Source organism: Buceros rhinoceros, unplaced genomic scaffold (genome assembly GCF_000710305.1).
Source record: "Buceros rhinoceros silvestris isolate BGI_N320 unplaced genomic scaffold, ASM71030v1 scaffold11416, whole genome shotgun sequence".
NCBI classification, from domain to species: domain Eukaryota; kingdom Metazoa; phylum Chordata; class Aves; order Bucerotiformes; family Bucerotidae; genus Buceros; species Buceros rhinoceros.
The window spans coordinates 7,371-18,658 of NW_010419381.1; the positions used below are offsets into that span (position 1 = coordinate 7,371).

General features: G+C 39.8%; 1 protein-coding gene across 2 annotated transcripts in view; it reads left to right on the top strand.

Moving 5' to 3' along the window:
• Window positions 1-53: 53 nt before the first annotated feature.
• Window positions 54-11,288, top strand: part of LOC104495861 (mitogen-activated protein kinase 10) — a 52,313-nt gene continuing 41,078 nt past the window's right edge. The window contains exons 1-5 of one of the 2 annotated variants that reach the window (XM_010138897.1): window positions 54-178; window positions 2,018-2,076; window positions 3,644-3,782; window positions 3,957-4,122; window positions 7,237-7,308. In XM_010138897.1, coding sequence (XP_010137199.1) covers window positions 155-178; window positions 2,018-2,076; window positions 3,644-3,782; window positions 3,957-4,122; window positions 7,237-7,308 — 460 coding nt within the window. In that variant the 5' untranslated portion in view covers window positions 54-154. The remainder of the gene's footprint in view (window positions 179-2,017; window positions 2,077-3,643; window positions 3,783-3,956; window positions 4,123-7,236; window positions 7,309-11,288) is intronic. The other variant, XM_010138898.1, reaches the window with a different exon arrangement.

An 11,288-nucleotide genomic window follows, 5' to 3' on the forward strand; every position in this document is an offset into this window, starting at 1 on the left:
CCGGATATCCTCTAAGATGCATATCCCCTGTGTTTGTAATTCCTGCAGTGCTGCATATGATGCTGTCCTTGACAGAAACGTGGCCATTAAGAAGCTCAGCAGACCATTTCAGAACCAAACTCATGCCAAGCGAGCTTACAGGGAGCTAGTCCTCATGAAGTGTGTGAATCATAAAAATGTAAGTTTTCAGAAGGTAACTGGAGAAGTGGTATGTGTATTGGTTTATGAGAAAGAAAATTGTTTTGTTGGGTGACTTTTTAAAACAGAAGAAATGAAAAGTAAATTATGCTCAAGGGCTACAGTCTTTCTTGTACCATATGCCAACGTGCGAGAGTGAGGATCTTCCATGTGCTTATTTAAAGACTAGGCCAAATGGGGTTGCTGCTAGTAGGGTTAAAATGATGGAAAGGAAGAGAGTAGAATACGCTCTTGTCAACTCCTTATCCAGAAAAGCATAAGTGGTTGTTGGGATCCTGCCTCCGTCCTCTCGTTACTGGGATTTGTGACTCAAAAGCAATGTCTCTTGAGTTGGAGCACCCATGCACAAGTGTCGCTCCTTGTTCTGGACTTTGTCTGAAATCAACCCATGTAGATGCATTCTATAGATTGCGTAAGATGAGGGGTCATCATGGTGAAGGTTGCTGCAAAACTGCTGAAGAAAATCAAGAACCAAAAGCACTTTTCTAAAGCCATAATGTAAGGTGAAATTTGACACTTAGTCTCAATCACAAATTGGCATGGAAACAAAAAGGACTGACTCTAAAATGGCAAATAGCAGTGCTTGTCCCCTGTAGTTTTCTCTGCCTCACTTCTGGGCATTGACTTCTCACATTTCCACTGTGTTGGTCAGGGCTGTACCTGTCTTTTCTCTGTCGACTTGGATGGAAACTACCCTCAGTCAGACCAATGCATGAGGCTTTGAAAATGTAGGGATGAGTACTTCTCCCTGTAGGTGGGAGAATGATTTCTAACTGATCATTCTAATTGAATTTAACGAAATTATTTCCAATCATTCTAATGGAATGATTTCATATTTCTAATGGACTGGAAAGAGCACAGGGCAGCAGGAGTGGTATTAATTTGAAGTATGTAATGGTAAAAATGCTGTATAATAGCTGATAACTGCACCGCACTGGTTGAGTCAGAGTTTTAATCTGTCTGTACAGAGAAGTGTAAAGGAAGGAGAGGATTTTAAAGGCATCTGTGTGAAGGCAGTAATCACTTACAATATGTGGAATAGACAGAAAGAATATTGAACTATTTCTGTTAGAAAGCCTAGAGAGGTGATGGAGGCAGGGAGGGAGACATTCAGATATTGTTTTCATGGTGACTGTTCTGATATCTTCTAACTCTGTTGCCTGCACAGAAGGAAAGCATGGAAAATTCAGATCCCTGAGGTCACAGTTTTCCTCTAAGCTGTTTCACACATTCTTACGAGTGTCTTTCAGCAGTACAGCCCATTTTAAAAACAAGTAAAAAAGGCTTTTCAATATTCAAGATGTCTTTGAGCAGAATGTGTCTATGATTTTAAAGTGCTTCTACTAGAAAGCATTCTCTCTCATGATGGAATTCATGTCAGAGTGTGTGTGTATGGGCACTCAAAGGAATCGAGGCCATGTCAGAGAAAAGGAAGGTCTTCTGTTTATTTTTAAATAAGAAATTTCTGGCTGTAGCCCAAGGACTACTACGCTAGATTGAGTTGAAGTTGGTTGTTGAACCTGTAACTTCAAAATTCAGAAGTCTCACCTTTGTTCAAATGTCTTGTTCTTAGCATTTTGGTTTGTCACTGATCATCGCTAATACTTCTCTCAGAAACCATTTCAAGTGCACCTAGAAGAACTCTTAGAGATCTGCAGTATTTTATTTTGAATCTTGCTGACTTTTTACTGATCCATGAAGAGAGAAGTGTTAGTGCAAACTGAGCAGGGAAAAACCAGAGTTTATCCTTTAACACGCACTTCAAAACTGCTTACATTTATTACTTCTCTTCATCCTTTTGTCTTACTTTGCTTTTCAGATTATCAGTTTATTAAATGTCTTCACACCACAGAAATCCCTGGAGGAGTTCCAGGATGTGTAAGTAACAAAGGCAGTAATTAAAGTAAACCTTTTGAGATCTGTGGGTCATTAGAGTATACCTTGAACACAACAACTCCGCAAACTACAAAGATTATGAGCACCTCTAAAAAAAGACCATATGTAGTCTACAGCATGGGAGACAGATATTCTGCATTCCCATATCAAGAGTACTTTTGACACTTAAAAGGTGCCAGATACCGGGTTTCTTCAGCACTGTAATAGTGTGCAAAGCCAGCTGGTGACTCTTCTTGAAAGGGTTAGTGAGTTTGCATTTGCCCTCACATGCAGAGGAAGGAGTATGAGTAGTTTAAAGGACCTGGTTTTGTGTTACTAGTTTGCTTGGGAAATTCCGTTTGTTATGTGATACCCTGACATAGGTGAGCTTTTGGCCCTTCATTCTGAAACAATTTCCTGTAAAAGAGACAGATGTGAAATGTTTCCTCATTGCATATTTGTTTTCATACGGTATTTGACTGCTTAAAAATACTTGCCTGGGGAACTAGTGCTAGGTGTAGAGGACAATTAGCATCTCTGCTGAACATTGTCCTGTTGCACAAGCCCTACTATGCCTAGTACAAACCTGCCCTGAAGGAAACTTTAAATATTCAGTGTTTTAGATAGTTGTACTCCTTTTATCTTTCAGTCTTTCCCGTATTCTGTAAACATTGATGGAAATGTGTTCCTATTCTGTACTCTAATATCAGTAGCGATAACAGACAGTTAACAATGGCTGAAGTCAGGTGACTGCTGTTCTGATTTTAGTATGTGAAAGTTCAGCATAATATTGTCACTGTAGACTTGTGCGGAGCAGAGGAGGTAATTAGTGCTGGAGAGAAGACAAGGCATGCGGCTTACATTGAAATGGAGAACTAGTGTCTTCCCTGAAGTTTCAGAGGGCTTCAATGTGATGTTACAGCTGTGAATCGGCTGTGCTTGTGAGATGTCTCATAGGAAACGAACTGTGTTTAACGTATTAACTTACCACTAAAGGGGATTGGATTAATGTCCTACAGAGGCTGTCAGTGAAGCTTATTTATCACAAGCACAAGACTAATTAGCTGTAATGAGAATTGTGCTGTCATGCAATCTTAGGAGAATTTTTAAGACATTTCACATGGAGATGCATTTTTTAGCCTCTCAGTCATCTCTACTACTCTCAGATTCTTACAGGTACCATGGCAGCCATTTCTCATAATGGTCAAAGACCAAGCAGTTGTGTCGTTTGGTACCTGTGGCTTTTAGGTTTTCTGCATGTTTCAGAGTTGTTCTGCCTGTTTGCCCCTGTAGGGTACAGTCTCTGTCATGGGGAATGAATCAAGAAAAGGCCAGCAATCCACCTGTTTGACTGGTATGCAAAAAAAAAAATGGTGTCTCTGCAGTGAGATGGTGGTACCATCGCAGTGGTACCTTTGTGAGTGGGCCAAATCTCCTCCCTGTGTTACTGCCAGTCGAGAGAAATAAAGTGGATTTTGAAGCAAGAAAAGGCATTGTAACTTGTTTGAGATGATGCTGTGGTTCCTCTTCAACACAGACAATAACGCTATGACTTTACTTTTTCATTCAGTTACCTGGTAATGGAGCTAATGGATGCCAATCTGTGCCAAGTCATTCAGATGGAACTAGACCATGAGCGAATGTCTTACCTACTGTACCAAATGCTCTGTGGTATCAAGCATCTTCACTCTGCAGGCATTATTCACAGGGTAAGCGGCCTTTGATTTAAAACTTCAAGCAGCGTATGATATTGTAGCAGTAGCCCTTCTGCGAACCGGAGCCCGAAGTCACAGACCGTACACCAATGGGTGACCTAAAATATCAGTCCATATGACAGCTGTGCCTGGCAGCACAGTCTTACGTCTTTTCACTATCTTTTGCAGGATTTAAAACCAAGTAATATTGTGGTAAAATCTGACTGCACATTGAAGATTTTGGATTTTGGACTGGCCAGGACTGCAGGCACTAGCTTCATGATGACTCCATATGTGGTGACACGTTACTACAGAGCACCAGAGGTCATCTTGGGAATGGGCTACAAGGAGAACGGTAGGGCTGCAATTTCATAGCAAGCATAGCGTGACCTGAAGTGTAAGGTCTGTCTCTACAGTTGTAATTTGTAAGGGGCACCAGGAGGAGAAAAATAAAACGTTCACGGGAAATGACACCTTGAATTCCAAAGACGCATCATTTAGAGCAGTTTCTCACTGTTGTGTACTGCAGCTACAGAATGTATTTGGGATGCCATGCTGGTGAATTTATCAGTGTGGGATTGCAGAGTAATGAGAAACTTGTTCTTAGTTGTGGTTGAACTTAACAAATACAATTAGCTCTTTCTGACCACGGTGTCTTTGGCTTCTGTGGCTGTGAAACAGTATGGGAATCACTGGAAACGCTGGACGAGTTATGAGTTCTGAATTTGAGTCTGGGTTTCTGAATTGTTGGGGGGAAGAAGAAGAGGTACAAGCTGAAATACAGAATCCTAGCCTTTCCAGATTTTTTCCAAATCCAGAGCTAGATCTGAATTTCAGGAGTCGTTTCTGTCTTAATGGTATGTTTAACTAAAGTCTGAGGTTTTGCTGACAGGTTTCATGTGGACAAGATCTAGGTATAAATTTTGCACTTTGTCTTTTTTTAACGGAAAGTAGAGTTAGAGAGAAGAGGAAAAAGCTAAAGCTAAAAAAATGCATTTAATTTGTTATGTAATCTCCCTAGATGTAAATAGAATTTTGCTCTGAATGAATGTTCAGAGGGATCTGGATAACTCTTGGTCCCTGGAAAGACTGTGAAATGGAAGTAGGGGTGCTCACTGTAGAGAAACAGGTAAGGAAGAATTCACATTTTGCAGAGGATGAAGGGAAAACTTTATAAATGATACTCATTTTGTAACAGAACTAAGAATTGCATCTGAGTGCCAGGCAGACCAGGCAGGAAAGGAGGAAAGGATATAACATAGCGCAGAGAAATCCACTGTGTCTTGGGTTCTGCCATCCAAAGCTACCACCTGACAGTTTGACAAGGGCAGTTTTCAGAGACAAATAGAACAAACATCAAAACCAGGAATTTATTAAGAAGTCTTCTACCTAATTTACATTGAAAAGTTTAGCTAACATGTGGGAGAACTTTTACTAACAGCCAACTGCAACCTGTAACGGGCAGTACAGCTTATTTTGCAAGCTGATTCTATGACTTAAGCAAGAACATGCTCACACAACCTCTTCCAAAATTAGCAAGTCTCTGCATTAATTATTTGTAATGTTTGTGAATTTACAGCACACATTTTAATATGGAAGCCTAAAAAATAGAGAATTATCAAGCAGAGTCGAAGCATACAGAATTTCTGAAAAAGGAATAATCATCCTTAAACTATTCTGTAATTCATATTTTTGATGTGTCATTAGAAATTTGAACAAGGCTCCGCACGCTTTAGATAGTTCCTTAGTCAATATTCGGAGTTCCTTCTGTTGTGAAATTAATTGTTTTGCCTTTACTTCTTTTTTCTCACCAGACATTTAGTAGATTATTACTATTGTTTTTGTTACTGTCCCTGAACGGACAGAGAAAGCATTTGCTTTTCACATGATTAGAATTGCACCAAGAAAATTCAGACACACTTCTGTGATGAAGTGCACAACTGGGAAGGTACTAAGAACATTTGCTGCATCGAAAAGTCCTGATCAAATCCCCATTGAAGTTAACACAGAGACTTCCTTTGACTTTCCCAGGCAATGAATTCGGCTCAAGATGAACGACCTCATGTTACTTGTACAAAGCAAAAATAAACAGAGAAAAAAACCAAAATATTTGAAAATGAAGCTCAGCTGTCTGAGCAGCACTTCTGTTTGAAAGCACTGATCCAGCTCCCAAGGAAGTCAACAGAAAGGGTTGTTCTTTGCTTCCCTGCTCTGGCCTATGCTGCCACGTTATGAAGGTCCCCTACTGCTTTTTTCCTCTGACTAAGGACACTGTGTACACAAGAACTGTTCCCTGCTTTCATTTTCTTTCTGCACTTTATTGGCTAAAGATGCATAATTATCACCAGTTTGCCACACTTCTGTGGATGTTCCTGAAACTGTCACAGTGAAGAAAACTCTGCCACTGCCTCAGGCATGCTCTTGCTGTCCCATGCTCCTGATACCTGTACCCTCCTTTTCCCAAATGGAACATTTCACCTTTATTTTGTTTTACCAAGAAATTAGTTGTTTGTTTCTTCGGTTTGTTTTGGATTGCTTTTGAAAGATAAAAAGGCAGAAGAGAAAGAGGAGAAAACTGGTTGTGTAGGTCAAACATGGCCACAGAACGAGAATTCAAATCTGAGGAACAGCATAGTCTTTTAAAGAATTTGAAAGGAGTTCTTTCTCCTCCACATGGAACAGGGGTCTTTTCTTTCCGTGTGTCACTATCTAGCTAGCCTTTCTTCCTGAAAGACTTACAGAGGAAAAAACCCACCCAAGTCAAGCAGATAACAAAACTATGCATATTGCATCTAAAAGCTGAAGGTAGGATCAGGAAGAGAAGAAATGTTTAGTCTTGATGGTACTTGTTCTGCAAAGCATTTGTTTCAGTATTTATTTTGAGTAGCTATGCAGTAAAAAGCAGAGTGAGTCCACACAGGTCACACTCTCCGGTTCTTTCCAGCCAGTGTGTAGGTACAGACAGATACGTATAGAGAGGTCCCTATAAATATGGCATAGTTACAGATCCTGCAGCTTTAAATCACCCTTAAGGATGGCTTTTATCTATACAGCCTTTACTCACGTGAGCAGTTCCATGTGGAGCCTCTGTGTGTGCTGCTGCCGAGAGACTCAGTCCTGTGGGACAAAGCCTAGAAACCCTCCGGCTGCAAGTGGGATTTATGCCAGATCATCCTTGCCTGGGTTACTCGATCTTTGCTTGCTAGCTCTGGGGCTTTTCCCAAAAATGTTGATTTTAGACTTTTTCGCTGTTGTTACTAACTTCTGTCGAGCTGACTGACACAGCTTTTACTTATTTACTTATTTATTTTAGCTTTTGGTGAGGCATGAAAAAACCCCAACAAAACTACAAAACAAACTGTACTGCTCTGATCAACCTGCTCTTCTTCCCCTCCTTTAGGAGTGAAATGCCATAGTTAACTTTGCTTTTTTTCCCTCCTTCTTCACTTCCCTGCCTCTGCTGTTCTAGTGGATATATGGTCTGTGGGATGCATTATGGGAGAAATGGTTCGCCACAAAATCCTCTTTCCAGGAAGGGACTGTATCCTTGTGCCATTTGCTGCAGCTTCACCTATTATTTGTTCATCTTCCTCACCCCACCCCTTTTACCATATAATGACTTTACCAGGACTGTAAAGATAGAAGCAAAAAGTTGAATCCCTGAGGTATGAGTAAATGAAAATAGTGCACTACTGTAAGAAAAAAAAATTAAATTAAAACCAGATGCACGGATTTATTTCAGTCAAACAAGTTACTTTGTTTTAAAACCTTTAATCATTCCATTTGATGTAGTCTTTATATGATACTAATAAGCAATATAGAAAACAAGCACTAAGAGAGCATGTTGCATAGCTATTATTTTTCAAAGGAAAAATAAGAAAAAAAGAACAGAATCCTAACTTGGCCCACCTGATTCCTCTGAAACTGTTTTTCTGCTTTTATGTTTTGGAAATAGTGACTTCATAATACTTGTGGTGACATCATAATCTTTTTCTTGCTAATGCATCATGGATTTGGATTCATTTCAATGCTGTATGGGCTCAGAGTTGAGTCGATACAACATTTTTTTTCTTTAAAACAAAATGAAGTATTTGACTCATCCAGTTTAAGGCAACCGTTTATCTGCTGTGGTTTCCAAATTTGCCTGAAATCAGATTCTCTTGATTTAAAAATGGTCTTTCCTTTACTTGCATGAGGTCTGTGTCCTTAATTTCCCTCCCATTTTGTTCTTGTCGTCTTGGGTGATAATATTTTTACCACTTCCAAGGTGGTGAAAGCAATGTTAGAAAATGAAAACAAAAGAGGTGTCTGCTTCGCCTTTGGTTTGTCACAGGCCAGGCCACCTGCCCGTGACAGCTGTGAAGTTTAAGGAGTGTGCATTCTGCCAGTCAGGATAAAATGCAACACCATCACATATTTTCTACTTTCAGAAACAAAAAGGCATATTATTTTCAGCAGGTGTCGGAAAGACATCATAAAAATCTGGCATCTGATGGGTGGTGTGGAGAAAACCCAGCTTTTACAGACACGTAGTCATGGAAGTAATTCTTGTTTTGCTGGCTCTTGAGTGATTCCTGTAGCATTTGTGAGAATTAGGTTCTACCTGTCCTGTTTTGAGAGCTCTGATGACTTTCTCTGAAACTGCAGCTCTGCCTGGTAGTCAGGTGAAGATGCAGCTGTACTTTACTAACAGACAGATTGGGGAAAGTGAAGGTACTTCTCGTTTCCTGAGAAGGAAGCGGAAATGTTGTGCTGGCTTCCAGTCTTACGTGAATATGGACTGGAAAGTTATTGCATGCAAAACATAACAGCGAAGTAAGAATGGTTGTTCTGTTATTAACGGATAGCTTCGAGATGTCACTCCAGAGGCGCTGAGCTTTTCCTGCAACATGCGGACCAGGCAACACATCCACCTCCTGCTGTGATCCGAACGTGCGGAGCGGCTCCCAGCATTTATTCCACCTGCAATGCAGTGCGACGGCCACGCTGTGTTTCAGTGGCAGCATCTCCGAAACACCCTCGTAACTCTTCCCCCAAATACTGTGCTCCTTCCCTCTTTTTTCGATGTGCAAAGAAAAACTAAATTATACACCTGAGGATGAGGTGTAAATACTAAGTGTATTTCCATTTAGTCTATTTGAGTTTTTAGTTGATAAGCAACTAGAATAAAGGGGAAAAAAGCTATTTCAGTGTGAAAACATAGCACCATCATTATTGGGTTGCTCTCCTTTTCCAACAGGAAACGATATTTAAGAGTCATGTTCTTCTGCATACTTTCAGGGGGGAAAAAATGCTATATAATGTAAACAATATAGGTTTAAAACAAATCATTCAAACATGAGAATTACTTTGTTTCTGTCTGGCTGTGACAACAATCTCTTATGACAGTGTCTTATTCAGGGATAGCAGCAGAATATTTTTAGAATACCTTTCAACATTTCAGTATCAGTTAAAAATAACAACTGAATTTTTGAACAAATGCAGAAAACAGCATGTACGTTGTGGGATAGTCCTACTTTTTAAATCACTGGCAATCACATACTCTGAAATGCTGAAAGTGTATGTGGGCCATGTCTACTACTACTGCTGCCGTGTTTTAGTGGGGTTTATTCAGGTGGAAGATTTTTTTAAAAAAAGAAAAAAGAAAAGAAAAATTTAATCTGTACACTCATTTCCAAGTGAATACTCATTTGTTAACCAGTTTGACCTCATGAATAAGAGTTTTCAGTGTTAGAAAGATTGGTTAGTGCGTGGGCCCATATTATTTCCCCTCCCTCCGTGGCTGTGGCTGAGTAAATCTAGTTTGTCTCCTCGATATAGGAGGAGCTGGAGAGGTGCAGGTGAACTTCACAGTACGACATTACAGTAAACCTTCCCTTGGGCAGCTTAAGGCCTTCCAGCAGTGGGTTTTCTAGATGAAAGAGGCAAGTCTGTATAGGAACTAAAAAATCTCAGTTCTTTTAATTATTCAGAAGAATGTCTACTGTGTGCACTATGAATATAAGGAGCTTACTCGTTTCTGGCCTGGGGTAAGAACATTAATGTATGACACAGTATTCATCTCAGAAAAATTTCACAACTCCTGCCTAGTTTTGTGGAAAGAAAATTTTTTTAAAAATTAATCTTAAGTAAACCATCCACTGAGTTATCTATCACTGCACTTAGGTGCTGCTGACTTTAAAAAAAAAATTCATTTTTAAAGTCTTCATGAAAATTAAAACATGGATAAGATTCATTTCAGATCATCTCATCTACATAAAAAAGAAACTCTAAGTTACTATAAGAGAGCTCTGAAATACGTATAGGCTACAGGTACAACCGTCCTGTTTTGTGTAAACGTAAGTTATGCATTTTCCAAAGCACCCACATGATTCTTGCTATAAGAGAGCTCTGAAATACGCATAGGCTACAGGTACCAGTATAAGACAACTGTCCTGCTTTGTGTAAACGTAAGTTATGCATTTTCCAAAACTATAAGAGAGCTCTGAAATACGTATAGGCTACAGGTACAACCGTCCTGTTTTGTGTAAACGTAAGTTATGCATTTTCCAAAGCACCCACATGATTCTTAACTTTATTAAAATGCTCTCTGGACACGTGTTCAGTTAAGGGCTATTTTCATTAGCAAAAAGCCAAACAGTACTTGAAAGTGGTTGCTCTGTGAATATTGCTGGGGTATTTAATCTAATTGACCTAGCAGGACATTTGAGATAAAGCGGGGCTAGAGGATTGGTCCATTCAAGTGCTGCTGGTTTGTGATGAGCCAGCTGGTTTTCAGGAAAATAAGAACATTCTCAGCCTCTTGGAGAGTACTGGGTGGAACACTATGTTCCTTGTTACTCACCTAAAGCAGGCATTTCAGAATACTCTCAGGGAGACTTCCTTGTTAGAAGCCAGACCCTCATCAGCAGAAATCCACCTTTTGATCAATTTCCAGATGAATTAACAGACCAAAATACTCCTGTCAAATTCCAGTAAGCTTTTGTAGTCCACTTCCGAGCTTCTTGCTCAGTGTTTCTTCAGTGCTTATTCCACTCTTGTCTCAGGTAAATCAGAAAGAGTGTGAGCAACTAAACACTGCACAAACTCTTGGATGCCATTGGAAATATGTTGGGAAAATCTAGGACTTTCCCGAAGCTGTGTTCAGTTCTAGCTAATGTCTTCAAAATCTCATAAGATTTCAACGTAAGGATTGGAAATGCATTTCTGTGGGTTGTTTGGGGGGATTTTTAAGTGAAGATAAAATTAAAATGGTCTAAATGCTTTCAAGTGAGATGGATTTATTAAGATCTGAGCTGCTGAGGCCGCCGTGATGTCCCATCAGCACACATGAGTTAGCAGAGAAATAAAGTAATCAAAGAGCATCTTTTCAGTGCTGGAGAGGCACGCCAAGGTGTTTGTTTGTGAGTCCTTCAGCAGATCAAAGGGGAAACTGTGATTTAGACATAGATATTTATTGTGATAACAGCCAAGTGTTTTAAGTCTGGCTAGATATGGATTACAGTGGTGAATATGGAAAAC